At 34.9% G+C, this 17,753-nt stretch overlaps 1 protein-coding gene across 7 annotated transcripts in view; it reads right to left on the reverse strand.

Annotated features, from left to right (window-relative positions):
* Window positions 1-17,753, reverse strand: part of LRP6 (LDL receptor related protein 6) — a 117,688-nt gene that overhangs the window by 50,561 nt on the left and 49,374 nt on the right. For 6 of the 7 annotated variants that reach the window (XM_036457831.2, XM_036457825.2, XM_036457826.2 and 3 more), the window contains 5 exons: window positions 16,797-16,994; window positions 10,079-10,275; window positions 8,367-8,498; window positions 4,857-5,253; window positions 3,211-3,382 (listed from right to left, as the gene is read on the reverse strand). In XM_036457831.2, the coding sequence (XP_036313724.1) occupies window positions 3,211-3,382; window positions 4,857-5,253; window positions 8,367-8,498; window positions 10,079-10,275; window positions 16,797-16,942 (1,044 nt within the window). In that variant the 5' untranslated portion in view covers window positions 16,943-16,994. The remainder of the gene's footprint in view (window positions 1-3,210; window positions 3,383-4,856; window positions 5,254-8,366; window positions 8,499-10,078; window positions 10,276-16,796; window positions 16,995-17,753) is intronic. The other variant, XM_036457827.2, reaches the window with a different exon arrangement.

Genomic DNA, 17,753 nt, shown 5'->3' on the forward strand with positions numbered 1-17,753 from the left:
AAGAAAACTCTGTCTTCCAGGAAAAAAAACAAAAAACAGGGCTATTAAATCCATAATTTGATATTTTCATATTGACCCAAGAAAAAAAGCAGCTTTCACTCTTGAGCATGACAAAAGTTAGGAAGCTTTCTTAAAAGAATGGGTCTAGAGGAGAGCATATGACCTAGACTAGAGTCAGGTCAGTACTCAGGATCAGCTGCTACATAGCAAAGGCTAACAAATAACCTTCTAGAAAAAGAAGCATTTTAAAAATTATACATCTTTTCAGAAGCTTTCAAGTTTGCTATAATCCACCTACTATTCAGTAAAGCAAGATGAAAAGCCAGTGGTGGCAGTGGCTCCTATAATCACTACTAGTCTCAGGGAAACTAACGTTTTTCTCCTTCAATTATGTAAGATTCATTTAGGTAAAGAGCTATGCTTTTTAGCTTAATTTAGGTAAAGATTAATTTAGGTAAAGAGTTTGCCAAATATCAGCAATTTTACACATCATCCTAAATTAAGAAGAGAATAAATAACATCACCAGCTCTTTATTTCCCAAATGTGTCTGTGAAAAGAAAATAACAAAAGCACTGATGCTCAAGTAGGGAAACTTCACCAGAATCTCCAGGGGAAAAGAATAAGGAGAGATATGTGTGTATATAATTTGGTGGAAGTTATATGTACAATTAACCTCAAATAACCTATCAAAAAGAGGACAAAGACAAATAGCAGCTGTGTTCTAGCAAACTTAGAAGAAGAGAAACAGATCTAAAAGTCAAGGAAGAATTAAGTGAGGGAGCAAATAACACCACCGTATACACCTGTATACAATGTATAGCACAGGACAATAGAACAAAGAGATCAGAATAAATACTAATTTTAAGATCTATTGGGAGTCAAAGCAAACTAAGAAGATAATTCTCATTTAATCAGTATTACATAGTGTTATGTAATGTGTATTCATTTTTATTCTTTAAAAAAAAAAAATATATATATATATATATATATATATATATATATATATATTTTTTTTTTTTTCTTATTGATTTCAGAGAGGAAGGGAGAGGAAGAGAGATAGAAACATCAATGATGAGAGAATTGGTTGGCTGCCTCCTGCATGCCCCACACAGGGGACCAAATCTGTAACGCAGGCATGTGCCCTGACTGGAAATTGAACCGTGGCCTCCAGGTTCAAAGGTCAAGGCTCAACCACTGAGCTACACCAGCTGGACTTCATTTTTATTCTTAAACACTACCTCTTAGAACCTCCATAAATTCTCATTTCTTTACGTGAATCCCTCCTGAACTATTTGTGATTTTGAATAAATTTTTATATCTGAAGTGCTAAAAGTGACCTGAAACAGGAAAACTAAAAAAAAAGTAAGACCAAATATGGTATTTAAAAAATCCCTACAAAATAAGAAATCAAGTGTTCTTTCTTTCATACTTTAATTATGTTCTCTTCCCTTATGTACAGACATTCTCCTTGGACACATAAGCTTTAAACTTCTTCTAAGAGTAGTAATACCTATATATTCATGGATAGTCCACAACTGACCAACAATACACACTTGTGAACTGGTTGGGAATAGGTGTGCAATTTGTATTCAGGCCAACCAACTGAAGCTAATAGCCTGTCTGAAAAGTGAACCCATAACCTTTGTCTCATTAGCACTGTACTCCAGCTGCTAAAGATTGAAACACTAACTTGGATTTTAAGAGAGTAGGAGGCAATAAAACTCTAACAACAGGGAGAAAATTTATATAGTCAAATCTACGAAAATTTTTCTATTAATGGAAACCAGCTGCAAGAATAAGAGATGCAGTTTTCAGTATTTGAGCCTGGTGGGAATACTGATGGGATTTTTCTATTCCAAGTTTCCATTTTGAAGAGAGGCCCTTCAATTCATTATTCTCTCAAGTCCCTGGAACTCCTAAGAATACCTTTCTGAAATAACAACTCTAGGTCCCAAATTATCTATGTACTAGAAAATACTTGCTGTGGCTTTGAAGAGACATTCAAAGTCATTCTTTATATGAAAAGTCATGCATCCCTCAAAGGAACAGTATGATCAAAACTCTGTTTTAAATATGTAATCCATAAGACTTCTAACACATCTTAATTCAAAGCTGTGAAATTTAGATTTCATGCTCAATATTTTTTTTAATATACTTTATTGATTTTTTACAGAGAGGAGGAGAGAGGGATAGAGAGCTAGAAATGTTGATGAGAGAGAAACATCGACCAGCTGCCTCTTGCACACCCCCTACCAGGGATGTGCCCGCAACCAATGTACATGCCCTTGACCAGAATCGAACCTGGGACCTTTCAGTCCTTAGACCGACGCTCTACCACTGAGCCAAACCGGTTTCAGCTTCATGCTCAATATTAAAGATATAAACCATTTACAAAACACTATGAAAAAATATTCATCAATAGTTGTTTCCATCTATTCTGATATTACAATTTAATTCTACCGTCTATATATATATATATATATATATATAAAAGCCTAAGCGACCGTTACAACCAGTTACCCAAACAACTGGTCAACCAGTCACTATGACAATGCACTGACCACCAGGGGGCAGACGTTCAATGCAGAAGCTGTCCCCTGGTAGTCAGTGCACTCCCATAGCCAACCTCCCATGACCTGCCAACCTCCTGCGGTTCCTCTCTCCAACCCCAATCAGGACTGGGAGAGAGGGCCCCGATTGGCCCCGATTGCTGGCCAGGCCGAGGAACCCAACCCATGCAAGAATTTGTGCACTGGGCCTCTAGTCTGGTAAATATTTTTCCCAAGCTTTGGTTAATTAATCTTTCTCCCACATAGCTCATAATCAATTTAACAACAAAAAGGCTATACACACACATAGGCTCTGTTTTCCTGACATGACTACCAGCTTTTCCAGTATAGATCTTATATAACATTTATTTTGTGCAGAAATTTTCCCTAGGAAATTTAGGCAGTGGCTTTTACCCATAATGAAGAAAATCATTCCTATAAATGATATGAAAGAGATGAATACCCACTTCTCATGCCAGTATAACTCAGATATCCTAGGGTTAGGTGCATGAAAATACATTAATTCCTAGAATCCTAAAGGTTGAGTAAAATTTCTGTAAAAGATATCTCTAGAACCCCAGATAAAAGGCAAGAATATATACATCAAATAACTCAAAACCATGTTAAAACTGGTTCTAAAATGAAAAGCAAGAAACAAACCTCAATTTTGTCTGTTTTGGCATCTCCCCAGTATATTTTGCCTTCATCATAATCCAAGGCTAAACCATTTGGCCAACCAAGAGAAGTGTTAACCAACACTACTCGGTCAGAACCATCCAGAGCCGCTCGTTCAATTTTGGGGATTTCTCCCCAGTCAGTCCAATACATGTACCTATAGAAGTACACAAAAAATAAAAATAAAAAAAGTAAATGAGCTAAAAACAGATAATAAACTGTAGCTTTCAGATATCCTAAGATGAGATTGACCTGTCATATCATTCTAATGTCATCAATCAATACCACAGAAGGGGGAGAAATAGCCCTTAAACATACCAAGAGTATATTTAAGACATTTATAATAGTGTATAAGCTTGAGGGGAATTTTCATATCAAAAGTATTTTCTAGAATGGATAATAAAAATGCCTTCCAATCTATAATAATAAAAGTGTAATATGCTAATTAGACTTGATGTCCTTCTGGACGAAGCTGGGGCTGCGAGGGAAGCCTGGGTTACTGTCTGTAGCCAGAGGGAAGCCCAGGTCCTGTGTGCCAGAGGGAAGCCAGTGCCAGCAGCCAGGGGAAGGAAGGCATACTCTTGCACAAATTTTGTGCATCGGGCCTCTAGTAAATAATGAGATTCCATATTTAGTTATATTTTTTTAAAATATTTTATGTTCCTTCCCTTGAACAACCCAAATGACAAGTTTTCTTGCTGGCTTGTCATTTCTGACACAAGCAGGTTACCCCAGTAGTAAAAATCAGAGTTCTCAAAACTCTCACTGTAGTGCCAAGTGATTCTTCTGGCCCTTGAACGTTTAATTTGCCACTATGTTTGCCCTCAGAATGAATCTCATAGTTAACAAATAACATTGGTGAGTATGTAAAAAGCTTTGTTTCCCTGGACTATGGTTAGGATGTTATGGCACAAAAATAAAAATAAGCCCTACAGGTGTGGCTAAATGATTGAGCATCAATCCATGAACCAAGAGGTCTGAGATACAATTCCTGGTCAGAATACATGCCTGCAGTTTCAGGCTCAATCCCTAGTAGGGGGCGTGCAGGAGGCAGCCAATCAGTGTCTCTCTCTAATCCATGTTTCTATCCCTTCATCCTTTTCCTTCCTCTCTAAAATCGATAAAAATATATTTTCTTTTAAAAAGAGGGGGCATGCTCTTTGTAACTTCTTCCTTCCTATAAAAAATAAAAATAAAAAAGACTAGGAGTCAAGTTGCATGGCCTGACAACGTTTTAAAAATAGAATCATTTATATATTTCAAAATACATGACGTAAGATGTTTTTTACCATATAATTCTACAAGTACTGAAAATGAAATGAAATTAAATCTTCTAGGGGAAGAAAAAGAGTTCTGAAAACTATTTCTGTTCACATTTTTAAGGTCATGATGCAACCTCGACAAAATCTGCAGCCAACACCCTAAGTCAGCAGGCATGACTTAATTTAGAAAGAAAAAGTATTCAAAACATTCAAGGGAAAAAACTAGCAATTCTTTAACTTGATATTTTATTACAAGCACTATATTCTAAAATGGAAAGCCATTTATTAGAAACCATATATCAATTTTTTTTTTAAATATATTTAGGGACCTATAGAGAACAAAAATGTTCTATTAGCAGAACTTCTTACCCAACCATGGGATCTAACACAATAGCCCGAGGTTCCTCTAAGTCCTCCGAAATCAGTATCTTCCTCATGGTCCCATTGAGCCTTGTTACTTCTATCCGATCAGTGCCAGTGTCTGTCCAATAAAGATTTCGGGCAACCCAGTCAACAGCAATACCATCAGGATGTGCAATCTGAGCAGTGACCACAAACTGACTACCAGATCCATCTATGAATGAGCGGCGTATGGCCCTCACTTCATCATCAGTCCAGTAGATATAGCCTTCCACCGGATCATAATCTATAGCAATGGCATGACGGATATCTTCTAACTGTAGAACAATGTCTGTGAAGTCTGGTGTGTCCAAAGAAATGCGTCTCAAGTCTGTCCTTCGGGCTAAAAGCAATAATTCAGTGGCACCTGGAACAAAGTAGAATAAATGAGAAGGAAAAAATAAAATTAAAACCCACAAGCAAAATTTAGCAACTCTAAATAATGCAGAATTCCTTTAGGAATTGACACATAGTATAAAAGGATACTAGCATCTATTTAAGGGAAAATGAAAAGTAATGCAGTGAAATAGAAATAGCTTGACTATGAGGTGAAGCTCTTTAATGACTGAACTTTGGTTTTATTCATTATATGCAGCCACTTGGGGGGAGAGGAGGAGACTACTTAATGGTATAATGAATACTAAGTAAGTAGTGTCTAAGAAGCTAAGTAGCTGAATATTAAAGGAGGAAGGAGATAGGATATAGATCCTTTGTTCAAAAAGTATGCTTTTGCCATGCTGGTGTGGCTCAGTGGTGAAGGTTGACCTATATGAACCAGGAGGTCATAGTTTCATTCGCGGTCAGGACGTATGCCTAGGTTGTTGACTTGATCCCCATTGTGGGGCATGCAGGAGGCAGCCAATCAATGATTCTCTCTCATCATTGATGTTTCTATCTCTCCCTCTCCCTTCTACTCTGAAAGCAATAAATAAATGGATATATATTAATTATATCCATATATAATATATATTAATGCTTTTAAAAAGGTAAGGAAATCTAGAACAAGCTCTTTTTGTGATTGATGAGAATGTTCTAAAATTGGATTGTGATGGTTGCACAATTCTGCAAATTTACTAAAAATCATTGACTTGTACACCTGAAATGGCTAAATTTTATGGTATGTAAATTATATCTCAGTAAAGCTGTGGACAAAGATAACTATAAGATAATGCCTGGCTGAAGGAAATAGCAACAGTAGACAGAGGGAATCAGATAAATGTAACAGTGGTTAAAAGTTAGAGTTGTGGGTCTGCTAGAACTGAATTCAAATACCTGTACAAACTTAGTCAAAACATCCAATCTCACTAAGCCTAGCCACTTTGTCTGTATCTCACAGGGTTGATGTGAGCACTCAGGAATGTACTGGACATAAAAGTACTCAATAAATATTAATATCTTATTATTATCACGATCATTAGAAATACTTTCAATTTTTTATTTCACTGAGTTTTAAACCCAATTTATTTATGAAATGTTTTAAACTCAAATTAGTATTAAATAAAAACACAGCAGAAACAGAGAATATTTGTAATTGTTCAAGTAAATCACTAGCAAAAAGGCAAATATAAAGATAGTAAGAAAATTGACATCCAAAAGAGTGAAAAAAGATTCCTAACCAAAGCAGTGAGTGCAAAGGAAAATACTGGCATTAAAGTAACAAGAGTAAAGCTCTCGGCATCAGCTTTTTGAATGTAGAATTAATTATAAATGAACTGTCTTAAATGCCATAGCAGGCATCAAGTAAGAATAACTGTAAAATGTACTGCCTTTGCTCTATCAAAAGGAGTCAGCCCAAAACTTTGTAAACAAAGAAGTCAAAGAAAGTGAAGCTGTTAATTTTAAGCAAGGTGATCAAAACAGAATAGTTATCTTAAGGCTACTACAGGTCAAATATATATCTGAATTTCAAAATACTTGTTGAACATGTACACTTTGAAGGAGTAGACCGTCTGCTATTGCTAAAATAAATCCTGTTTTAAAGTCAGGCTACATATTTTTAGACAAAAAAGCAACATTACAAAAACCTTTTGTTTTAAATTGAAACCAAATTACTGTTTGCCATGGAAACCGTCTGACAAGAGTCAGCCAGCTTCACCTTTGACTATGAGGATAATTTATCAATGCCAAGTCATGACAAATATCCTGTTCACTGGCTCAATTCCATCTCTCTGACTCCCTGATCCCCCTGCCAGGAACTCTCTAACTCACTCTGAAAATAAAGGCTTCTGCTTTTCAGAGTTAGATAAAGAAGCCACTGCTAAATATAACGATTTTCTTAGCAGGTCTTGCTGGTGGCTAGAGAACCAGATGGTAATCCATAGGGGTAAGATTGAAGAATAAGAAGAAAAAGAGAACTGGTATTCTCCCAAACCAAAAGCCCCCTGAAATGTCCTAAGTGGTCGGCAAACTCAACAGTCAACAGAGCCAAATATTAACAGTACAACAATTGAAATTTCTTTTGAGAGCCAAATTTTTTAAACTTAAACTTCTTCTAAAGCCACTTCTTCAAAATAGAATTGCCCAGTCTGTGGTATTTTGTGGAAGAGCTACACTCAAGGGGCCAAAGAGCCGCATGTGGCTCGAGAGCCGCAGTTTGCCAACCACGGTTCTGATCAGTATACCTCTCCAACTTGCCCTCCCTCTATAGAGCAGCAATTTTTAACTTTTTTCATATCATGGCACACATAAATTACTAAAATTCTGCGGCACACCAAAAAATGTATTTTTTTACCAATCTAACCAAAAATTATAATTTGGACTCATTCACACTGAACGGCTACTGTTGTGTTGGCTGTTGTCATTTTTTAATTTGACAATCTAAGGGAAAAGAGGTCACTGCCCTGACTAAATAGTTACGTACTGCATGTTTAAAAAATTCTTGCAGCACACCGGTTGAAAATCACTGCTATAGAGAATAAAGAAAGTAAGAATAAGAGGCAGTATAGTTGCTATGTATAAAGAGAAGTTACTTTAAACAATGAAATATGCAACTTTTCCTTCTTCTGAAAGCATGTTATTAAAAGGAAATTAAAAAATATCATTCAATTCTTTTCCAGAAAATATTATCTACCCCATGACCGTCTTTACAGTTAAAAGTTTAATAAACATATCTTTCTTGCATAGAGGTTCCTTATGTACAAGTGTTCTCTACTGTTAAAAATGTACTTTTTATGAATACTCATTTCCATAGGAATCAATTGTAACATAAATGACCATAAGAGCTGATAGAGAAAAGAAATAGCACCTAATTGTTTTTCAAAAACAGCATGTTAAAAATGCTAAAATAATTTTTAAAATAGTTTGCAAGAGGCCGAAAAACACAAAGCACTCCTGTTATTTAACCAATTATGAAGCTAAGATTAAGTGACAAATCTCCTGAAGCACTCTACTATATAGAGCTTATTATAGAGAAATAAAACAAACCATAAAGAATTCCAACTGCTATTAAAAATGTTTCCTTCTTGGAGACCATATTCTTACCATCTTTGCAAGTTTTTCCATTCTCCAGGAGTTTGACCCCAGTTGGGCAAGCACACTGGTAAAAAGGCTTGACTGGAGACATCAAACATAAATGGGAACAACCACCATTATCAATTCCACATGGATTTGTAGCTGTCAAATATAAATCACACTGATTAATACCATGATTATGGATGACCTCTCTCACTCTAGGTACACAAAGGTTAACAACCATAACATGAACAACTCTGATAAACCAAATTATTACCAAATGCCATCCAGGTGCTTGACTACTAGAACATCTGCAAGGAAGGGGAGTTAATCAGCGAGAAGTTGTTTAGCATTCAGTATCCAAGGGGAATACACAGAAATAAAGCAGGAGGCCCCTACCCTAAATGAGCTTACAATCTAGTTAGTAAGCCAAAATTAACAAACTAGAAAACAATATAAAACCATGAAACTAAAGCCTATCTTGCACATTATAGACTGTGTAAGTAAGTATACAGTGAAATGGGAAATAAATCATTAGAGATTAAAAAAACAAAAAAAGCTTCATGGAGGATGTAGGACATGACAGTAGCCTTGAAGTATAGGAAAGAAGACATTTCAAGCGCAGTGAAACCATAAAAATAAAAGCATGGAGGCTGTAATTGGGAGAGGAAATAAGGTGAATAGTCTAACTGGAGATTAAGGTTTCTGTTGATTAATAAGAACTAAAGTTGAATGAGCACAGAGAATGAGAACAGATTGGCAGAGGGGACTGATAACCAAGAAGAGTAATTCCAATATTAAAAAAAAAAAAAAAAAACACACACACACACACAACAAAAAAACTTTGGAAATATTAACATAGAAAAGATACACATCTGGATTAAAAAAGGGAATTTTGTAGAATCTATGAAAAAATAGATTTAAATAATATTCATAGAAAAAAATCAGTAAGATAGAAGCCAACAAAATATGAAAGATTAAGGAAAGTAATATCATAAGTAAATGCAAATTCTAAAATTAGTAAAAACACAAAGAACCAACAGTGCCATTAAAAAAAAAACACAACATGGAAATTCTTTCCTGAGGGCTAATCATGAGAATAAGAAATTCATACAAGTGATTAAACATATTCCTATTTTCAAAAGAACAACACATGCATTTAAAAAATTTCTATGGACTCATAATCACAAGATTCCAATACAACAAATTCAACATTTCACTATGTCCCCCTAAATGGAAGGAGCTAATACAAAGCAATGTATAATCTAAAATCTCTTCATTTTTGGCTATGGAATACAATCACACACATGCCAAATATTTATTTACACACAACTGCCAAACATTTAACATTCTCAAATTCCTTTTAAATCTAATTCTATTCCCCTTTGTAAGTAATTCTTGTAAGCAGTTCCAGCCCAAACCATGGGAAAGGTTGACCAAAAAACAAAAGCAAAATGAAGATAAAAAGGGATGGGAGTGTGCACTGAAAAGTTTCTGTAGGTATTTTATTCAGCAACCTGAAGTACTTAACTCTAAACCCAAACAAGGGGCTAAGGCCATCTGTAGTGACAGATATCAACCTACAAATGGTATAGGCTGTTGTTTAACCTGAATTATATTTTGATGTTTTCCCTATTGTTTAATTCTCCCTGCTACCATGTCCTCCTGCTTCTCAAGAACGCCAGACATCACAGTGCTTCAAAGCTATTCCAACTTGCAATTTAAAAATCACAATCACTTACCATTTGGCTGCCTCTGTTGGCTGAAAGCATGTATATCCATGGGAGAGAAGATGTTAGAATGGATTTCACGCAGACCCTCGCCAGTGTACTTGTTGCAAGCCAAAATGGAGTGTGTATTCCAGTCAGTCCAGTACAACGTGTCCTCAAATAACGTCAAGGCAAAAGGATGAGGAAGGGAACCTTTAACCACTGCCTGCCTATTAACAAAAAGAGAAAAACTCATATACTTCTAAATTTTATTATTTTATCAGAATTTCATCTCTCATATTAAATGGTTTTGTAATCCACATTATTAACACATACAAATCCTAAGTAACACATACTAGGTGTACCAGTTAATAATGCGGATTTTAAAATCAAAGAAAACACAATAATTTCAAGAGAAACATCAAAAGTGCTTTATTCACAGTAATATCCATTGCTAGCTACACATTTCCCCATCTTTCAGGTAATTTGTGGATACCATACCAAGAGAACTTTTCTTGTTTTGAGGCAAACTATTCAGAGACCAAATTTTCCACTTCTTTGTGCATTTTGAAGTGCTGCTCAGAAAGTGCTTGTGCCATCAATCAGAACAGTGGTAATCTGAAGAAGTAAGGTCTGGTGAATATGACAGTGGGTTAACACTTCCCAGGAAATATATTTTAATGTGTCTGTATCTGGTTTTGAAGTGTGTGATGGTGTGTTATCATGAAGCAAAATTACTTTGCCATGTCTTCTGGCACATTCTGGTCGTTTCGCAATCAAAGCTGGTTCAAATTGATTATTTGTTGTCAGTAGTAATCAGTATTAATGGTTTTAGAAGCTCATACTACACCACACCTTCCTGATCCCACCAAACATAGAGCGCTGTCTTTTTTTCTGAAGCGATTTGGCCTTGCAATTGATGTTGATGGTTGACCTGGATCAACCCATGATTCTGTGTATTTGAGATTCTCAAAATAAATCCACTTTCATCACCAGTCACAATTCGATGGAAAAAAAAAACAAAAAAAAAAAACTTTCTTTTGTGTCATTGAAGCAACATTTTACTGACAACTTTTCGGATTTCCATTTGTCTTTCATTCAGTTCATGTGGCACCCATTTTTCTCCTTTAAAATCGTTCCCATTGTTTGTAAACAATTGGAAATTGTTTGCTGAGCAACTTTAATCTTTCTATAAGTTTTTTTTAAGTTTGACACACATCTTCATCCAATAATGCTTTGTAATTGTTGGTCTTCAAACTTTTTCAGTTGACTTGGATGTTCTTTGTCTTTCACATAGAAATCATCACTTTTAAAGCGTTTAAGCCAGTTTCACAAGTATCTTGAGGTGTAGCATGTTCACCATAAGCTTCCTCAAGTACGTATACGTTAACTTTTTCTTCAAAATAATGAATTAAAACTTTCCGCAAATGCTCTTTTTTTGTCACAAATTTGACATTTTTAAGCATAAAAATATCTATGATGTTAACACCTTCAGCAAATTTGACATATGAAGTTTTGAAGCTTGCTGTCAATACAACAAGATAGCATAGATATCAAATCACATATATATCAACATATGTGTAACTCCATCTACTGGAAAAAAAAATCCACATTAGTAACTGGTATATTGAGTATTTTAAGGTCAAATACACTTGTAAAACATAGGTCACATAATAAATTTAAATATATTTTCATAATGTCCAAAACCCCCAAACCAAGTGCTTCAGAATGATTCCTAATTTGGTAGCAGGCCTCAGGTTCACTAGAAGCCACCAGACAGAGAAGGCCCAAATATTAGCACTGCTGTCTATTCCCATCTCTGGATTCACATCTTACATCCTTCCACATAATTCATCTCATTAGAGGAGAAAGGTTGGCAAAAAGAAAAATCCTAGGGTTTACGGTTGGCACTGGGAAGTAGTTTTAAATAAGCAATAGGTTTTTTCTCTTCTTGTTGTGGAAGAACCAAGAATGTAAGCCTGTTTCTTCCCATCACTTCTTACGGTTTCAATAACTAAAAGTAAAAACGAATATATGAATGAGGCTAAAAAGGCGTTCGTTCTGGTAGAGCTTTCTCTGAAAACCCATCTAGTTCCAGCACAAGATAATCTCAGCTGGCTTCTGGCTATATGGTTTCTTAACCTCCACAAGTCACGTAGCAAAAAGGAAGTCCTGCCACTGGCAGAATGTGTTCATGAGATAAAGCAGACCTAAAACCTTCACAAGCAATCTATATTATATGAAAGAAAAGGTAAACTGCCTGATTGGTACTAAAGGCACAGAACTTTGCAGAATGTCATGGAGAGTGATATAATTAGTAAATACTCTTGAATAATAAACAAAACATGTTCTGAGCCAAAATAATATTAAAGAAAATAAATGCTCTGACATTTTTATAGTATCAAATATAATAGTTTCATAAATAGCCCAGGGAGAGTTAAAAAAAAGAGGGAGGGGGGAGCAGAGGGGGCGAGAATATAAGCAACTGAAGAGAAATTAAGAATATCACATATTTTAAGGAAGAAAATTCAATTTTTGGTCCTTGAGGTTATTTGATGATCTGTAATATCTAACAGAGTACCAGTAAAATAAATTAAATTGAGAGAAATAAAATAATTTGTATCTAAGCAAAAATTAGCATCTGTTACTGCACATGAAATGTTTTACATTTAGGGCAAATTTTTAAAAAACTGAATACACAATTAGCATTACTAGTTTAGCAAACAAACTTTCTATTTTAGAACTTTGTATCTACTCTGCCAGTCCAATCACTGCAATTTTCTCCTCTCATTTTCCTTAATTCTCTCTTCCCTAGCAAATTACTTTCCCATCTCATTACCCTAAAAGAAATGTCACAATGTCTTCCACTTTTTAAATGAACAGCTTTTAGTTCTCTAAAGTGCTTATGACATTCACAGGAATGATATCATAGTTTATGTCCAAATTTAAACAGATCTACATATTTCATACTAAAGTTTTTTGGAATTCATTATGATAAGACATAGAGAGTTCTAAGATGTTGCCAAGAAAAGCAAGTAACACAAATGAAAAATAATATTAAAAACTAAATTACTCAGCACTTAATTAACAATCTTTAAAAATTGCAAATTACATAATGATTTTTCTTTTATTTATACTTCCCTGGATTTTGTCATCTAATTTCTGATTTTAATTTATATTGGTTTTTGACTGGTAATATTGGTGTTTCACTGCTGAAAGCGCATTTTAAAATGGAGGTTTTGATCTGTTCTGTTATCTTTCTAGAAAGTTTCCTATGAAAGGCATTACTCTGTTCACCATTGTTTGTTTTTTCTTTATAACATTTTTTTCTTCAGCTCTACTGAGGTATAATTCACAAATAAAATTGAAAGATACTGAGGTGTATGTAGTGATAAGATATAAATTGTGAAAGGATTCCCCCACCTAAAACATCATATCTCACAATTTTGTTTTGTTTTGTTTGGTATTTAGTTCAACTCTCTTAACAAACTTCAATTACTAGTATATATAATGCAATTAATCAATTATAATCACAAAGTTACACAGGGTGGGCAAAAGTAGGTTATAATAATAAATAATACAATAACTCATAAACAATATTACAAGAATAAACTCTATTTCATGTACTCATAACTATAAACCTATCTTTGCCCTCCCCTGTTCATATGTATTTTTTAAAATGTTAATATGTCTTTATTGATTTTAGAGAAAGAAGAGGGAAGGAGGGGGAGAGAGAGAAACATCGATTGGGTGAGTCTATATGTACCCTGACTGGGGATCAAATCCATAACCCTGGTATGTGCCCTGTCAAGGAATCGAACTAGCGACCCCTTCAGTGCAAGAGATAATGCTCAATCAAGTCAAACCAGCCAGGGATGACCAAGCCTGAATTAAAATTTTAATTCCATTAAATCCTCAGACTATCTTCATCTTATAGCTAAAAGTTTAAACCATTTTACCAATCTCTATTTCCCCTACATCCTAGCCCTTGACAACCAGTTTATTTCTCTTTGTTTCTATGAGTTTGACCTTACTTTTCTGTTGGGATTCCATATACTTGATACCATATAGTGTCTGCCTTTCTCTATCTGACTCATTTTTACTGAGCATAATTTCCTCAAGTCCTATGTCTTTCCTTCTGATGGCTGAATAATATTCCATTAATGCAGGCGTCTTCAAACTATGGCCCTCGGGCCACATGCGGCCCGCAGAGGAGTCTGATCTGGCCCGCCAGGTTTTTTGGGCAGTGAGCGCAGCCGAGGTGTTACAGTAGGAATTAGTAGTTCATACAGTCTGGCCCTCCAGCTCTCTGAGGGACCGTGAGCTGGCCCCCACTTTAAAAAGTTTGAAGACGCCTGCATTAATGTATATATACACCACAATTTATCCACTCATGTACTGACAGACAAACACTTAAGTTATTTCTATGTATAATAGTAATGGCTATTGTGAATAATGCTGTTATGAACATGGGAGAGCAGATATTTCCTCAAATTTCTGTTCTCACTTCCTTTGAATATATAACTAGAAGAGGGATTACAGGATTATACAGTAGTAATATTTTTATTTTTATTTTTTGAGGAGCCTCCAAACTGTTTTATATACTGTATGTACCAATATAAAATCCCACCACCAGGGCAAAAGGTTTTCCTTTCACCATATCCTTACCAATGTTTATCTCTTGTCTTTTTGATGACAGAAATTATGATAGATGTGAGCTAACTCATTGTGGTTTTGATTTGCATTTCCCTGATGATTAGTGATGGTAAGTACCTTTTCACTTACTTGTTGGCTGAATATAGGTCTTCCTTTTAAAAAAAAAAAAATCTTAGTTCCTCTGCCCATTTTTTAATAACATAGTTTGTATTTCTTTTCTTTTTTTTAAATATATTTTATTGATTTTGTACAGAGAGGAAGGGAGATAGAGAGTTAGAAACATCGATGAGAGAGAGTCATCGATCAGCTGCCTCCTGCACATTCCCTTCTGGGGATATGCCCGCAACATGCCCTTGGCTGGAATCGAACCCAGGACCCTTCAGTCCCTAAGCCGACGCTCTATCCGTTGAGCCAAAACGGTCTCAGCCATAGTTTGTATTTACTATTGAGTTGAATGAATTCTTTATATATTTTGGATGTTAGCATCTTATCAAATACACAATTTAAAAATATTGTCTCCCATTCTACAGGTTGCCTTTTCATTTTGTTGGTTACCTTTGCTGTACTAAAGCTTTTTAATCTGATGTCGTCCCAGTTGTTTATTTTTATTTTCATTGCCTTGCTTTTAATGTCAAATCCAAAAAAATTATGGTCAATTCTAGAAGCTTTTCCCCTGTTTTCTTCTAAAAGTTTTAGGATTTCAGGCCTCAAATTTAAGTATTTAACTCATTTGAGTTTTGGATCCAGTTTCATTCTTTTGCATGTGGCTGTCCAATTTTCCAAACATGTATTGAAAAAACTATTCTTTCTCTATTGTATATCCTTGGCTTATTTTTTATAAATTAAAATTGAGCATATATGCATGTGGTTATCTCTGGACTCTCTATTTTGTTTCATTGATCTATCTGTTTTATATCAAGAGCATAATGTTTGACAATAATAGCTTTGAAATATACTTTGGAATTATGAAGTATGGTACCCCAACTTTGTTCTTCTTTATCAAGATTGCTTTGACTATTCAGGGTATTTTGTGGTTCCATACAAAATTTAAGATTGTTTGTTCTATTTCTGTGAAGAATACCATTAGAATTTTAATAGGTTTCTGTTTTTTATTACCTTACCAAGAGGCTTACAAAAGAAATCTATCCCAGCAGGGATGAGTACAGACAGAGCTGTCAGAATCGTCCATCTCTCAAGTCATTCCTGAAAGAAGTCTATTTGCCTATTTTAAAAGCTGCTGTCTAATGCTCAGGCTTCTATTTTAGCAGATAGCTAAAGGATGTCTTATAATTCTTCTGGTAAACCAAAGAAACTGGCAGACAGAAGCTCCATCCTACCTTACTCCAAACCTCTAGTATCTCTACAGATTCAGCTTGTACACATGTCGAATGCCCCAGCTTTTGTCCATGCTGCCCAAGTGATGAGGCCCAGGACAGCCTGCCTCTGAAAGTCAGCAAGACTTACATCCACAAGTCCCTCAGGACTGTAGCAAGTAATGAAACAGTTCTAGCTGCCTTCACACCACAACAGCAGAGGTAAATAGTTGCGACAGAAGTCATACATAACCCACAAAGCCTAAAATATTTACTAACTAGCCCTTTATAGAAAAAGTTTATTTACCATTGTCCAATGTGGAGATTTACTAAATGAGCTTCTATAATGCAGTTCCTAGGGGGCCTATGGGTAATTCTGTATAGGATGACTCTTTGTTCTATTGAGTGTCCAACACATTGCAAAATGCTTAGCATGCCCCCCTGGGAGCTACAGTGCTAGTAGCACTCCCAGGTCTCATGTTAATCAAAATTCCCCGACCATTTCCAAACACTCTTGGAGAGAAGAACTACTGGAGAAGAAAATTACCTCAGAGTAAAGAAAGAGAAAATATAGTTCATAAATTCTAAATGCTACCAACAGATGAAAAATACAGTTACCTTTTGAGAACAAACTGAAGGTACATTAGTTCTTCCTCTTTGACACTTAGCAAAAAAATACACTAATTTCTTCTTAATAAAGTTAGGCTTTATAATTTAATGACTATATATGAAGACATGGTGTTTAATTAAAGGTTAAAAGTAAATCTATAAGGCAATCTTACCGATTTGTTCCATCCAGATTTGATTTGTGAATGAAATTAAGTTTTGCATCTGCCCAGTAAAGCTTTCGTTCCTCATAATCCAAAGTCAATCCATTTGGCCAGTAAATTTCAGTGTTTATTATAACGGAGCGACTTGAACCATCCATGCCAGCACGCTCTATCTTTGGTACTTCTCCCCAGTCTGTCCAGTATATGAATCTAAAAATCACATAAACGATAAACCCATGACATAAGCAGGTTCACAGCAAAAGTATTTCATAATTATAACTATTAGATTAAAAACAAAAAACAAAACAAACAAAAAAAACTCAGGAACAAATTAAAATACCAGAAATTACCAAAATTTTAATAATCTACTTGGTAGCAACTGATTGAGGCAAGCATAATAAAGGATGCAAAAAAACATTTGATCAAAGTTTACTGGGAAAAATAACCTTTACACTATTTTAATATATCTCCCCACATTACTTATTAATGACAAAGGTGAAAAGGATAACTTTAGAGAAAATAAGCTTGGTGGGCATCACCTTAACCACATTACTTAAGTTAACATTAATAAGAGAACAAGCTGGCATTATATAAGTGATGCACTGGAAAGGTCATACCATCTTTTATATAGATCTCTTACATACTATTCCTGCCCCAAAATATACATCCTGAACAAATTTATGAAAATAACAGAGGAACAAATTGAGGAGCATTCTGGAAAAAAAAAAAAAAAAAATATATATATATATATATATATATATATATATATATATATATATATATATATATATCAAGTCATAAAAGGCTGAGGAATCATTCAAGGATATAAAAGGAAAATAAAAAAAATGGTATGCGTGATTCTAAATCGGTTGAGGAAATGCTATAAAGACACTTGGGAAACCTAGAAAATCTGATGGATTATCAAATTATATCATAGAAATTTACTAAAGTTAATTTCATATATATGAT

Source organism: Pipistrellus kuhlii, unplaced genomic scaffold, assembly GCF_014108245.1.
Source record: "Pipistrellus kuhlii isolate mPipKuh1 unplaced genomic scaffold, mPipKuh1.p scaffold_m20_p_3, whole genome shotgun sequence".
NCBI classification, from domain to species: Eukaryota; Metazoa; Chordata; class Mammalia; order Chiroptera; family Vespertilionidae; genus Pipistrellus; species Pipistrellus kuhlii.